Consider the following 15051-nt stretch of genomic DNA (forward strand, 5'->3'; position numbering starts at 1 on the left):
ATATGCATGTGGACGAATATATGTTCGCTATCCAGAACTTACAATTTTCAACCCACAAGCAAATGACGCTGAACTTGAGTATGTTCTTTATTCCTACATACTCATAAATATATGTGTGAGGTGTGCAGTAAAGATTGTCGTTGCAAATTCAGGTGTAGGCGAAGGTATCTACTCCAAGCTATAAAATAGGGATAAGTTTACTTTTTTCTCTTCTTTTATGTTTACCTTTTTTCCATCTTGATATGGAAAGCAAGCGCTTTATTTGTAGGTGTTGTGGCGTTAAATGAAAATAAACATGGCAGCTCACGACGCAAATTCAAATTGAAAATGAAATTTTACTTAGGTGTGCTTAATGTGGAGAGATAAAAGGTTGAAAGATTTAAGATTTGAAAGTGTGAAGTATGTGGACCTTTTTGAAAAGAATTGCTTAACTTAAGAAAAGTTAGGTATTGAAAAATTTTGGATGGGAAGTTGGATAAAGATAGATATTTCGAGAAGCTATCAACTTTTAGGAACCCTTTGCTTATCGAATCGAGTCGATAACGACTAAACATGAAAGGTGGTGCCAAAGTCGGCAAGCAGTCAAAATCTTAAAATGAATTATGTGAAGTTTACTCTTATACTAAAAATATATTGGGTAGTCGAAAAAGTCTTTTCGTATTTCTAATCAAACTTCAACTTATTTTTTTATATTTATAATAATAAATAAATAAACAAACATTTGCCATTTTGTTCGACCACTTTTTGCCATTTTTCTTTCAATTTCTTCATTATTTTCACTCATTTTTGAACAGCTGTAACTTTTTTTTAAACTTCGCCGAAGTTATTTATTTTTTTTTTTGTTTAAATGAAGCTTAAAATCTCAGCTTTTCAACACTATAAGGTATGACACAATGCGATTGGTAGCACTGGTGATAACGATTGCAACGACATCTATTGACAAGATACGAAAAGACTTTTTCGACTAACCAATATATCAGTTATCGACAACAATGAATAACTAGATTAATTGGTTTGAGCTGATGCAGGCTGGAAAGTGATCAATATCAACCTGGCGACCGCTTAAATGTAACTCACTGTTGTCCATCGGTACAATTTATGTGGGTATACAATGAAGAACCCGTTCCAAAGTTGAGTTGGTGTAGAAACGACGTCTGCAGTGAGTTGCGATCGAGTTCTGGTCAGCGTACTGTTCCATGTTGTCGACGTAGTCCAGGAAGGACCTTTTAATGTTCCTAGGAGGCAGCTCCGCACCAAGCAGACGTTTTAGCAGAAGCCATCACTGCACAAACTGCTTGGAGGGGACTTCGTTATGTTCCTTAACTGGATGTATACGGATCTCGTCGCAAGCTTAATATTGTGTGCTACGTTGATTCCACACGCTATTCAATCCAAGCAGCTTGCTTCTTTTAATTTAATAGGCACACATTTATATACCAAGTGACGCCTTTTAAAAGCCACGAGTCAATCACTGTCACAGCGGCTTCAAAAGTAATATTGTAGAGCGGAATTCAAAATCGCGTGAAATTTTAACGCGTACGAAAAGCAATTTTTCACACCTGCGCAACACCTTTTCCGCTGCTTGCTCTCGAGTATATATTTGCGCTGATTGTTTTCAACACACTCAACGCCAATGTGTCAGCGCCGCCGCTGCCGCTTCGCTCTACCAAATATTGATTCACCGTTTCCAATTGAGGTTAATGGAAATTGCGCGAAATTAATTTCATGTGAAATTGCAACAGACTACGCGATCTTACTCACAATACACACACGCAGAAGTTGTAGTGTATGTGTGTGTGTTTATGTAGGCTTGTCAAAGCAACGCGCGCAAACTGGTGGCCGGTGGGCGTTAAATCGCAGGGGACTAGGGCGCCCTTACACTTTATTGCATATCACAGTCAACTTTATACACAAATACATACACAAACTCAATTCATCGCACTTAACTTTTTCTACTTGTTTCTGCTTACAGCTATAATAACAACAGCAATGCCGCCGCCGCCAACGGTAATACCGCGAATATAGTGCCGAAAAATGATAAAAATGCCATCATGCAGAACATCGCCAGCAGCTATCAGCGCACGGAGGCGAGCACAAACAGCAGCGCCACAGCCGCCAATTGGTTGGGTCCACTGCCGAAGCGACGCCGCACGAAATCACGCACGAAGTCACGCGATTGCCGTGTCAGTCATTGGTCAGAGTGGTCGGCCTGCAGCAAAACGTGCGGCATCGGTGAGATGCATCGATATCGCAAGGTCATCCGGCATGGCAAACGCGGCGGACGGCCATGTCCCGCGCTGCAGGAGTCCAAATGGTGCGGCACAGAGAAGGGTTGCCACTCGCCGGCGACTTATTTCAATTGGTAAGTGTATTGCATGCAGCGCAGGGATTGCAAGCGCGTGGGTGTGTGTATGCGTGTGTGTTAATACTGCTGCGCTTGTGTATTTAAGACGCTTTGCGGGTGGTATGCGCCTTAAATCTATATTGGGTGCTGTTTGAAACGCCGGATTGACAGTTGGACAAGCACTGACATTCAGCCGGACAAAGATTGACAGTTCAACTTTTATGTGTGCGTGTGTGTATGTGTGATAGCAAGAAAGCAATGAGAATTGGCAAAAAATGTGCATTTAAAAAATGGAAATTTCAATTCGGATTTGGGTTTATTGCGCGCTGCGCATTGAGTTGAAGACAGCGGTGCTATGGAAATCTCTGGGTTATTTCGCGCAAAGCAGCTTACGAGCGCTTAAAATGCACATGTGGCTTAAAAACTATTTTTATTTCTGTATTTGCAGGTCCACCACATGAAGGACGCAGCGCAGCAAACGTAGTTGGTAAAGTAATAAAGTAATTAAAATAATAAAAATAATTTGAGGCAAGCAAAATATATTTGAAAATGTGGAAAATATTTAAATATATACAGAAATATATGCAAATAAATATTTACGTATATATGTATAAGTAAAAATCGCAAAACATCTGTACGATCATATTCGGCTCGCTTTTGCATGGTTAAATTTTTTCCCTTTTTTTAACAAAATTACATTATATATTTTGAAACTATTACGCATCAGATTTTTGATTAGTAATACTTTATTTTTATTTTTATTTTTTTTTTTTTTTAATTTTTTTATAATTTTTTTTGATTATTAATTTCTAAATTTTTTTTTCTTATGAAAGCAATTTTTTCAAAAGAAATTTAGAAAAAAAAATATTAAAAAAATAATGTATATCCAAAAAATAGTTTTTGTTATTTTTATATAATTTTTTTAATTCAAAACAAACTATTATATATTTTAAAATATTACAATATATACAATACATTATTTTGAACTTTTTAATAATATGTGATTTTTTTAAGTATTTTTTTTTTTAATGTTTTTGAAAAGGAAAATTTTTTTGTTAATTTCTTTTCAATTTTTTTTTCAAAAGAATGTATTTTTCAAAAGAAATTTACAAAAAAAAATATTTAAAAAAAATGTATATCCAAAAAATAGTTTTTGTTATTTTTATTTAATTTTTTTAATTAAAAAAAACTATTATATATTTTAAAATATTACGCAAACGATTTTCGATTAATAATACATTATTTTGAACTTTTTAATAATATGTGATTTTTTTAAATATTTTTTTTTATGTTTTTGAAAAGGAAAATTTTTTTGTTAATTTCTTTTCAATTTTTTTTTCAAAAGAATATACCTTTCAAAAAAAATTTACAAACAAAGAAAATAATATTTCAACATTAATTTAAAAAAATATTTAATTTATGTGAACATTTTTTAATTTCGACAGCACTTATCATAGAATTCAATATTTTCTTATAATTATTTTTAAATTCAAAAAAAAACATTTTGTTTCAAATTATATTGTTTTTACAACTTAAATTTTTTTTAAATTTTTGTTTTAAATTCAAATATTTTTTCTCAATTAAAAAAAAAAATTCTAACTCAAAAATTTTCTTTCCAAATTTTGCAAAAGAGCAATTTTCTCAAAAGAAAAAAGTTTCGAAAAATAAAAAAAAAACTTTACAAAAAAATAAATATTTAAAAAAGTTTTTAATTTAATGTTAATTTTAAAAATTTCATAACCCTCTGCATTAGCGAGCGTTTATTGTTCTGTACAACCAAAAACCTGAAAGCGCAGTAAATTTAAGAAAACTTTCAATTAAAAGCATTTTATGTTAGATGTAGAAATATAAAGAAAACTAAAGCAAAACCGCGATAAATAGAACAAGGGATTAATATCAGCTTAGTCATAAGATTTGAACACAAAAAAAATTGTAAAATGTATAAAAAAAATATTTGCAAAAAACTGATGCTTTCGAAAACGCAAAAATATAATTCGAAAATAAAACGAACGACCTTAAAGTGTAATAAAATTAAATTAATTATTAGAAAGCATTATGCAAATGCCAAAATGCAATATAAAACAATATTTTATTTAACGGAAAATTTTAGATTTTTTCTTAAATCTTTCAAAGTTATTGACATGTTCATTCATTTTTTGTGTAATAAAATTATTATGGAAATTTCATTTCGACAGCTGGGTTTAAGACAACCCGCGCTTGATTAAAAAAATATTACTTACTTTCGAGTTTCGTTTGTTTAAGTTCAACTCAAGCAGTTGTACACTGTCACTCTTTATTATCAGACTATTGTACTACAAATGAGCGAGACAACCCGTAATAAAATATTTGGTAAGCGATACTTTCATTTCATAAAATTGGTATACTCTGTTTATAGTAAAGCAAAGAAATATTTTATTTCAAAATCTTTTTGTTCACTGAAAACTAGGCTTGAGTTCACTTAAGCAAAGTCTTATATCCTTTCAATTAATGTATGCTTAATATAAAATAGAAATCTGTTTCACATAAAAAAAAATTAACACAAAGACAATATATAGCGATGATTCAGATAAAGGAGAATGAACAAAAATATATTAAACTTATATAAATCATGTAAATTGACCAAACTGATTTGGCAAGAAAATACTACGTAAAAATGGAGTTTTTTAAGAATTCTAAAAAATGGTAATTCATTTTGTGTTTCTTAAAATATTTTGTAATAAACATTTAATTTGACAAAACTAAAACATCTACATTTTTAAACAAATTATTATCTTATATATATTTTCAGTACAAATATATATATTTAATTTATAAAAAATATGTTGAAATTATTTTTATTATTTAGTGAAAAAATAAAAAAATTTGTAGTAAAGTGTATTAAAATAATTTGTTTTATTTCCATATTCAGCTGTTTGCTTTTTTATTTATACGTGTTAATATATTTGTAAAAGAGGTGGTCTTGAAATCAATTATAGTGAGTTTAGTCGTGAGATCATTTACATAATCTCCTTTGGATCAGCTTAGACCATTTTGATCTTATACGATTTTCTCAAGATCATTTAACAACCTTGAGATTATCCGGTCATCTTGATATCACTCCATTATTTTAAGCTCATTCGATCATATCGAGATCATTCCATTGTTTTGAGCTCATTCGATCATCTTAAGATCATTTTTGATTATCTTGACAACATTTGATGGCCATCTTATCACTAGATCAACGTGAGATTGTTCTGAAAACGTGAGATATTTCGGTAACTTAAAGAAGTATCAGATCAGATCAAATCAGTTAGAGCTCATGATCGAATGAGATTAGATTAAGAGTGAGATCAGTACATCCCTTTTAGATAAGCTTAGATCATTTTGATATCGCTCTATCACCTTGTGATTATTCGAATACTTTGTCATCATTATGTTGTCTTTTGATCATTCATCGTGAGATTATTCAATTATCTTAGGATATTGGAACATCTTGGAATTATTCGACTATCTTAACATCATTTAATCGTCACCTAAATTTTATATTAACATGAGACTATTCAATAATCCTGAGAAGATTTGATTATATATAGATCATTCGATCCGCTTTAGATCAGCTTATATACTTCTGAGCTTATTCGATCATCCTGAGATCGTTCGAATATTTTAAGTTCATTCGATCATCTTTTGATTATTCGATTATCTGGAGATCATTTGTCATCACCTAATTCTCAGATCAACATAAAATTACAACGTAATTGTGAGATCATTCGATCATTTTGAGCTCAATCGGTCATCGAGAGATCATTTGATCACCTGTACATCAATTATTCAATCATCTTATGATTATTCGATTAACTTAAGATCATTCGGTCACTTCATTATTACTAGATCAAGATTATTCCCTAATCTTGAGATCTTTCGGTTCCTTAGCATGTGATTATTTCAACATATATTTTTGGATTAGTGCGGCAACAATTATAAAGTATAAGAGAGAGTTCTAATTCAATACTTTAATATTTTGTTGAAAGCAAAGAATAAGATAGCTCTCTATGCTAGAATATTCTGTATGAAAAGTTAGCATATACTTTTAGTCTTGTTTTGTTCGGGGGTTAAAATCTTTACTATCAGTTAATATTTGTTTCTTACCTTTATATATCCTGTATTTTATTTCATTTAATATTTTATTATTTATTTTTTCCAAAATTTAAAATCATTTATGATTTTTACAACCAGAAAATATCAACTAAAAAATTTGTAAAAAATATAAAATCAACTGCATGAAAACTAAAAAATAAATAATAAGCAAAAATGTAACATACTATTTTCGTAGATTTGAGAGAAAAATATGAAGAAAAAAATTACAAAAAAAATTAAAACAAAATGCTTGAAATTTCAATTAGATATGCGTATGTATATGCGTTTGCGTTTAAGAGAAACATTATTAGCTGTAACGCAATGAAAATTATATAAGAGAGATTAAAATATAAGAGATAAAAGCAAATAAAGCAAATATCTACGATTTAGGTATGTTAAATGTAAACAAATATAAAAATGGAGATACAAGTAGCGTAAATGAAAATGAGACAGAAATACGGACGTATGAAGATGTATGTTTTAAGTGCTGTAAAGGTCTTAACGCACTAATGAAATAATCAGAGAACAGCAAGTGAGCCAGAAATTGGTATGTGCGAAGCAAAAAGAGGAAAACTGAAAGGAAAGGGAAGTGATTATGATGCAACTACATTGACATACAGATTTTTGTTTTACAACGTTAATTGAGAAACAGTCACAAAGTAAAGCTAAGGCTTGCTATATGGTGAGGTGGCACTAAGAGCAATTTGAATTGCCTTCAGGCGCTTAGAAGAAGTGCAAGGCATTTGTTTGCTGAAATGAAATCAATTTTAATTTGAGTAAATGAACCCCAAACAAGGTAAACGCAACGTTGATTACAAATTTAAGAAAGAAAAAATCTAATGATAATAAAATATTTATATATAAGCAAATAAGTCATTTAAGCAAAAGTTATAAACAACTTTACTAGTAATGCAAGTAAGGCGTCTAGTGTAAGATATATAAATGTAACTGTATAATTAAGTATATAAGAATTGAATTACAAAAGCAAAAATGCCTAAGCAGAAATTGTGTAAAATAAAATATATTAAAATTAATATTGAAAAGCAAAAAAAAAAATATTGTTTGCAACAACTTCATTAAAAAATTAACTCGAAATATAAATACTAATAATTTATTTTATTTTATTTTATACTGATTTTTATTATATTTTTTTAAATCAGTTTAAAAATATACTCGAAAAATAAGTAAATATTTAAGTTCATATTATTTTCCGGTAAGATTAGTTTTTTTTCTTTAATAACTGTAAACTCCTTTTATATTTATATTTGCTGAAAATAATACTGGTTAATAAAACATTTATTTTACGTTAAACTATTACAAAATTTGTTCAATTACTTCAAAGTAAAAATAATGATACAGAGGCAAATAGCATACAACATGTTAAACAACAACATGCCACATGTTGCATTTTCATTGTTATATTGAATTATTGATAATGCAGATAACAATAAAGGCAAGCTAAATACATGTTACAAAAATAAAAAAAAAATTAAATAAATAAAAAAAAACAAAAAATTAAAAAAAAGATATAACAATGAAAAATAAATAAAAGTGTAAAATTAAATGATTTTTGTATAAAGTAATATATAAGAGATTATATAAACAGATATATAATGTAAATGACGTGCATATACATACATACACAAAAGAAATATAAAATATAAATAATTGTTTTAATTCTTCAAGGTGAAATACAGGTAAGCAGCTGATTAAGAAAACAAAATCAAGAAAAAGCGCTAACTTCGCTAACATTGTATAAAAATGAAAATTGAATAAACAGCATTCCTCTCTACTTGAGTGTTCCACTTGTTCAATTAAACATACCTTCATACATTCTTCAGGTAATACATAATTCAGGTAGAAATTAAACTGTAGTAGAAGCGTGAAAGTCAATTATGTAATAATGGAAAATCCGGGATGAAAATCGAACGGCTGAGAAAGAATGTTTTCAGGTAAAATATATAAGAGGTTGTAAATCTTTGAAATGCAGGGTTTTTGCTGATGGTATAATAAAAAATGAATAATTAAACAAGGGGAATACTCAAATGGAGATGAAGGCAGATATGTGAATTACATTTTGGTATATGTTTAGATAATGTCAAAGATGTGAAATAGGAAGATATATGTATATAAATACTTATATAAATACAAGAAAAAATATTTTTTTAACAAGTTCTTCAGTGCAAGGGAAGCAAAAATTCATAAAATTTAACTAGAAAGGCTTAAAAGTAAACTCTATAAAGACAAGGAGAATTACAATGAAAATAAAATTACTAGCAATATTGGTTTCTGCTACAATAAAGAGGTGTCCAATAAGAGTGATATGATATGATATGATGAGTGATTAAATTCTTAATATAACATCATTCAAATGTCCTCCACGACAGAAAAGCTATCTTGCAGGGGCGAATATGTTCGATAAACCCAATTAAAACAAAAACGCTTCGATATAGCTTTTTCACTAAATAAAGTCTCAGTTCGGAAGTCATGATTAAAACGTTTAATATTAACTATCTAAAGCTTGATGCCACTTCTGGTTTACTAGAAGACCAATCACTTCAAATAACTCAACAAGAAGTAGTCTAATGTTGTTAAATCCCTCGATATCCTTTGGATACCATTTTTAGCTAATTGGAGCATCTCGGGATCACATTAAGATTATTCGATCATTTTGAGATTATTCGATTACTCTGATCATTTGATCGCCAAATAGTTATTACATCAAGGTGAGATAATATCATAATCGTGAGATCATTCAATAATTTTGAAATCATTCGATCATCTTGAGGTCATTTGTATTATCTTGACAACAATTGATTGCCATCTTATTAATAGACCAGCGTGAGATTATTCCGAAACGTACGAGCTTTCAGTCACCTTAAAAGGTACTTTGAATCAGATTAAACCAGCTTCAGCTCATTCGACCTTCTTTAGATTACCGGTGAGATCAGTAGATCTTCTCTAGAACAGCTTAGATCATTTTGAGCTCACTTGATCATCTTAAGATCTTTCTAACATATTGTGACTTTCCGATTACTTTGATTACTCATATCAACTTATTTCTATTGGTTCGAAAACAATATACATATGAAGTATGTGAGAGAGTTCAAAACCTATCAATCACTTCAAATAACTCAAGAAGAAGTAGTCTAATGTTGTTAAATCACACCTTGCACGTGACTTCAATGTCATAGTTTCTTGAAATAATAGAATCTCCACACTTTTCTCGCAATAATTCGGCTGTTGCACGTGCTTTGCGGCACATACCCGGTCTTGTTGAAACCGGCTGCTGTCCAGACCAACTTCTTCCAAATGCGGGTATAAGAAGTTGGTTATCCACAATCTATACTGCTGTTAAGTGTAACCAGCTTCATTTCGAAAGAAGTACGTATCGATGATTCTACCAAAACAAAATCCACACCAAATTGTCAGTTTAAGTGAAAGCAATTTAATAATAATAAGCAGTAACTTTCTATTCCATTCTCTTCGCAAAAGAATAGACAATTTTGTTTATTTACCGCATGACTCAGACGAAAGTGAGCCTCAACGGAGAAAATGATTTTCTGAAAAAAATCACTATCGTTTTCAAGTTATTCCAATGCAAAATTAGCAAATTGAAGACGTTGGTCCAATGGCTTTAGTTCTTGATTGAAAAGTATTTTATACGGACGCCAGACCAAAACCTTTCCCAAAATCCATCATGACATATTCCAAATGGCCGAAACGACATTTAGAAAACATCATGGGAAACCTGGTATAAGTACTTTATGGGGTCTTCTACGTTTTCCGGGTTTTACAAACTTCGTGGCAAACCTTATATGCCATTTTTAGATTTCTGTAAACAATAAGAATACCCAATAAATCGTAAAAAAAAATTTTCATTATTAAATAAGTAATAAACATTCATTACTTTTCAGTTTCTTTTATTCTCATAAACAAAACAATAATTAAGACACATTCTAATTAAGAATTATTTAAGCGTTTCGCTCTGTATCGCATCAAAGACGGCAAAATCAATTTCAGCACACCCGCCGTAATCAAGCAGAAGCCCGAGAATGCAAAAGCGGCGTTATAACGGTGCGTCACGCCGTTCAGTATCGCAGCGGTGGTGGTACCCAGAAATACACCCAAACCCATAGCCAAACCGGTGAGACCAAATGCATTAGTGAGCTTATCCAAACCTAAAGCACGCACATAAATGATGGCGCGCAGCGTGGAGAAGAAGGCTGAAAGAGAGATTAATAATAAGTGTTGTTGTATTTAAAGAGATAAAAACTGAAAGAATGTGGGTGTTGGTGTTTTATAAGAGCTTGAGTGTTTTCGGTTGAAGTTATGATGGTTTTTAAAGTACTTTCATTTGTTGTGACCTCATTTCACTGTTGAAAACTCTGTAGAGCTATTCAACCTAAAGTGCTTCGCTAAAAATATGTTGAATTTAATGGAAAGTATGTCTGTCCTAACAATATCAACAAATTTCTCTCCAGCATACCCACGACTGTTGGATCTAAGTAATCGGTACGGACACGGATTTTCATCCGATTAAAGACTGTCAACTCGGCACCATTCCGGAGAATTACTTCAGAAACATTTCCTGCCGCTACAACATATCAACTTCAACATATTTACCCCACCGCTCTCCAGTTACTCTCAAAAAAAATTCTTAAGAGTCCGTTTCATTGCCACTATGTTCGTTACAAATTGTTTCTACGCATTGAATGATAAGTTGAGTTGTATTGAGTGGCAAATGAGCTCCCTATGTAGAAAAGAGAGCTCTCCATCTAATTATGGTTACTAGGGAATGTCAACACAGACCCCAATATTACGAGAGTTGGATTAAAGAAAGATTTTTTAGGGAACTTTAATTTTTATGTGCATATTTTGAGTTTCCTCATAAAGGAGCCAACAAAAACATTTCCTCGAGAATACTCCAACTACAAACTCTCAGCCGATTGGGTTATGCTTGACATCAACGTAATTAAGACCTGACTTCTCTGTGATATTTGAAAACCTCCAAAATGTTTAGTGAAATAATTTCTGCTGTACAAAAGTGCTTTTATTTCCGACAGCAAGTTGTTGAACCCACCTGGCGCCACACCATAACAAGCGGCATATGTATATTGAAACCAGACAACATCTTCGCCATAAAAGGCGCTCGCCAATGTCGCTACGCCGCCGAAGACAATACCACCACCACACAAAAAAGTGGTCTGTGAGCGATATTTATTGGCAGCAAAGCCGGATAAAATGCGAAAGACAAAATTGGACAAACCAATGGTGGGTGAAATGAGGCTCGCATTGAAGGGATCCACTTCCGCACGCGCTAAAAATAATAAAACAAAGAATTATATTTAACCGGAAATACATGATATTTGCTTTAAGCGCACGCACTCTTCGAGTACACAAAGGGTATATTGAAGCCCATTGGAAAGAAGAAGGCCGACAATAGTAGTATGCGAAATTCCATAATCTTCAGCATATTCATGTCGAAAAGCCGGGCAAATGCATTCAGCAACTTCGGTGGCATCCAATTAGTCGGTGATATGTAAGCCAAAAAAGGCCATTTATGACGATTTCGCAGTTCGGAAAGTGTACGCCGTTTCGCCTGTTGGTATGAACGCTGCGAGCGTGTAACCGATAGCGAATAATTGATGGTTCTGGCCTGAGAGAGAGTGAGTATTAGTAACGTCTTTGTCGACGTGTGTGTTACTCGCTTACCCGCCGATGATCTATATCGATTAAATGATTGGTTGTGCGCCGCGTATTTACTTCGGGGTCACTATCGTAAGCAGCAGCACCTGTATAAAAGAGGTCTTCTCGTTCGATGGGATCTATACGTACTAGGAAATGCCGTTTTTCAGCTTCTTGTTCTGCATCGGGCTCCACATCTGGTTCTTCTGCAATACTGGGTAAGGTTTCAGCGGTTTTTCTACGCGTCTTTGGTCGTGTTGGAAAGCAGCAGGGACAGAGTTTTTCTATTTTTGTAACCCTTTCTGGATCATACTCCTCTGAAATAAGTACAAGGTACATACTTTTGAGAAATAAATTAAATTAGAGACTCTTAGAGACTTTTTATCATCTCCATTGTGAACTCTGAGAATAACAATGGGAGTGCAGGGTACTTCAAGCTGTTAAGAGATTTTGGCTAAACCAAATTTCTTGTCTCTACGGTAAATGAACTTACCAACCATCTGCTCCAGACCCCTTTCGTAAGATGTTGGTTTTACAGTGACCGACTGCTGATACCGTGAGTAACGTATCTGGCTAAAGGGCACTGACATTATTTCCTCACTTGAAGAAGACGACTTTTCGTCCTAAAATATGGTTAACAGAGAAAAATATAAATACACACGCAACACAGAAACAGTTATTCCAAAGTACGCACTTTCTTCACCGTTGCGATACGCGTCGGCGTAACCTCAATAAATGTGATACCCATTATGAGAACAAGCAACAGCATTGCCGTATGTATACGCGACGTATTACGCCAACCAATTTCCGGACAAATTTGCGCATTCATAAAGGAGAATATCAAGATGCCAGCACCAGCACCCGCGCACGAGACACCGTTGGCAATGGGACGATATCGTTCGAAATAATAGCCGATGATGAGTTGTGAGGAAACCCAAATTAAGCTAAGCGATGGACCACCTGCAGTACGAAAACCAACACAGAGAATGAATGTACTAAGCTTAGGTGAAAGCTTACAAAAGCTCTTCAAAGCGCTTACCACTTGGTTGTTTATGATCGACAGAAACTCACCGAGCACGCTGTAGAACACTATCAACATTGCCATGTTATAACTGCAGGTACCGATCAATATGAAAACAATTGAACAGATGGCACCCAGCAAAGCCACCACGCGAAAGCCGTACTTATTGATAAATGCGCTAGCCACCGGACCTGCAAGAAAATAGCAACCTTGACAAGCATTTACTTTATAATTCGCGGGCACACGTTGCGCTCATTACCAACTTGTATTGAAGCCACAAGCACGATAGCAGTCTGTGTCTCGCCCAGATCTTCGGCAATGTAGGGCAGTAATATGCCGACAGAGAAAATTATGCCATCCACTATGACCTGACAGAAAAAGGAGATAAGCACAATAAACCAGCCATAGCCGCCATCCGGTGGTATTGTCATATAGAGCTGTGCGGAAGCACAAAATTGTTAGAGGAAGCATTTCATCTTTGAACGCTTTTAAATACTCACAAATCCATCGCCTAGTTCCAAGTTGGTGGGGAAACCAGCCTCTAAATACGGTTCACTCGATAATGATGAAGAACTGCCAGCGCGCTTGACGCTCCCAACACTTAGCTTTGGTTGATTTAACTCATCCCAGCCTTGCATTGGCATTTCGTTCGGATCATTTCGGTTGGTTAATGGCGGTTCACTACCTCTCGTTCGTTTGTCATATCTATTTGCACTGGGGTCATCAGCAAAGTATTTGTAAGCCTGACTCTCAAGGCTGGCCTCCTCATTTGATTCTTTCCATGCATCATTAGGTTGTGCTGAAAATCGATGAGTACTTATAAACGAGGACTCAATACTAGATGGCGTGGATGTTTTATGCCGTAGTTTCTTTAACTTTTTGACTCGTCCAGCCTCCGCGGCGGAGTCTGGCTCTCTATCATATACATGAAATTGGCTTGCCGATGAATGCGTTTCAGCGCGATCAGCTGATGCTTCAGTGATATTACTCTCAGCTTCGTCTACTGTACTGTATTTAACAGTTTTTGCGGGTGTGGGTACACTCATGTCTTCCTGCTCGTTGTTAGTCTGGTTCGATTTATCACCCTCAGCAAGACTTGCCGATGTTTGCATGCCAAACTCTGTGCCTGGCTGCTTAAATTCTTCAACACTAGATGTCTGTGCGGCAAATTCTGCAGTAATTGGCTTTGCAGGTGTTTCTGTGCTAGTTGAAGCTGATGCTTGGTTTCTTTTGATGGTGTATTGCACTGGTGAAGGTTGTGGTGTTGGCGGTAGAGCGGATAGAAATATCCGTGGATCTGATCTATCCGTGCGCGAATCGACACTTTGTACCGAATAGTAAGGTGTTACGTCATTGGGCGGCGGCACTATGGGCGATTCTGATTTGCTATGCAATTTATTTGATTTTTTTTTTTTAATTTTTAGTAATATTTTGGTGTTAATTATTAGAAAGTGCGGTCCATTATTCACTCACCGCATTTCACTTGATTAAGTGATCAGTTGATTTTAATATAAGTCGATTATAAGCAGCCGTATAAAGTTGTTGTAAAATAGTATTTTTATGAAAAATTCTTTTGAAGAATTGACTTTGTCAGAAAACCCAAATTGCCTCGGAAATGTCAAAAATAAAATTCGAAAACAGCTGAGTCATTTGAGCATTATTGTAAAGAGTGTTGTAAAATCGCAATATATATTGTGAAATACATAGAATCTGGTGAATTTAAGGTACGCTTTAAAGTATGAAATATAAAATTTGAAATATTGAGAATAAAGTATGAAATATGAAGTATGAAGTATGAAATATTAGGTATGAAATATTAAGGATGAAATGTGAAGTATGAAACATGAAGTATGAAATCTGAAGGATGAAGTATGAAATGAGA

At 33.4% G+C, this 15051-nt stretch overlaps 2 protein-coding genes across 2 annotated transcripts in view; one reads left to right on the plus strand and one right to left on the minus strand.

The window, feature by feature from the left end:
• The window catches only part of LOC126755554 (spondin-1), a 178590-nt gene extending 175360 nt beyond the window's left edge, over window positions 1-3230 (plus strand). The window contains exons 6-7 of the mRNA XM_050468210.1: window positions 1973-2362; window positions 2793-3230. Of these exons, the coding sequence (XP_050324167.1) occupies window positions 1973-2362; window positions 2793-2805 (403 nt within the window). The 3' untranslated portion in view covers window positions 2806-3230. The remainder of the gene's footprint in view (window positions 1-1972; window positions 2363-2792) is intronic.
• A 7193-nt stretch (window positions 3231-10423) lies between these two features.
• On the minus strand, window positions 10424-14647 carry LOC126755873 (uncharacterized). Its single transcript, XM_050468589.1, has 10 exons — window positions 14643-14647; window positions 13670-14555; window positions 13429-13606; window positions 13220-13378; window positions 12843-13108; window positions 12642-12771; window positions 12176-12465; window positions 11849-12119; window positions 11544-11780; window positions 10424-10686 (listed from the first exon to the last, which is right to left on the minus strand). The coding sequence occupies exons 1-10, from the start codon at window positions 14645-14647 to the stop codon at window positions 10424-10426; spliced, it is 2685 nt and encodes an 894-aa protein (XP_050324546.1).
• Window positions 14648-15051: the final 404 nt, after the last annotated feature.

This window comes from Bactrocera neohumeralis, chromosome 4 (assembly GCF_024586455.1).
Source record: "Bactrocera neohumeralis isolate Rockhampton chromosome 4, APGP_CSIRO_Bneo_wtdbg2-racon-allhic-juicebox.fasta_v2, whole genome shotgun sequence".
Taxonomy (NCBI): domain Eukaryota; kingdom Metazoa; phylum Arthropoda; class Insecta; order Diptera; family Tephritidae; genus Bactrocera; species Bactrocera neohumeralis.

Excerpts from the sequence above, each read along its gene's own strand:
- LOC126755873 (XM_050468589.1), bottom strand. Across the intron at positions 12,772-12,842 it reads GTATCGCAACGGTGAAGAAA|GACGAAAAGTCGTCTTCTTC; the intron begins GTGCGTACTTTG and ends ACCATATTTTAG. Across the intron at positions 10,687-11,543 it reads TTGTTATGGTGTGGCGCCAG|CCTTCTTCTCCACGCTGCGC; the intron begins GTGGGTTCAACA and ends TCTCTCTTTCAG.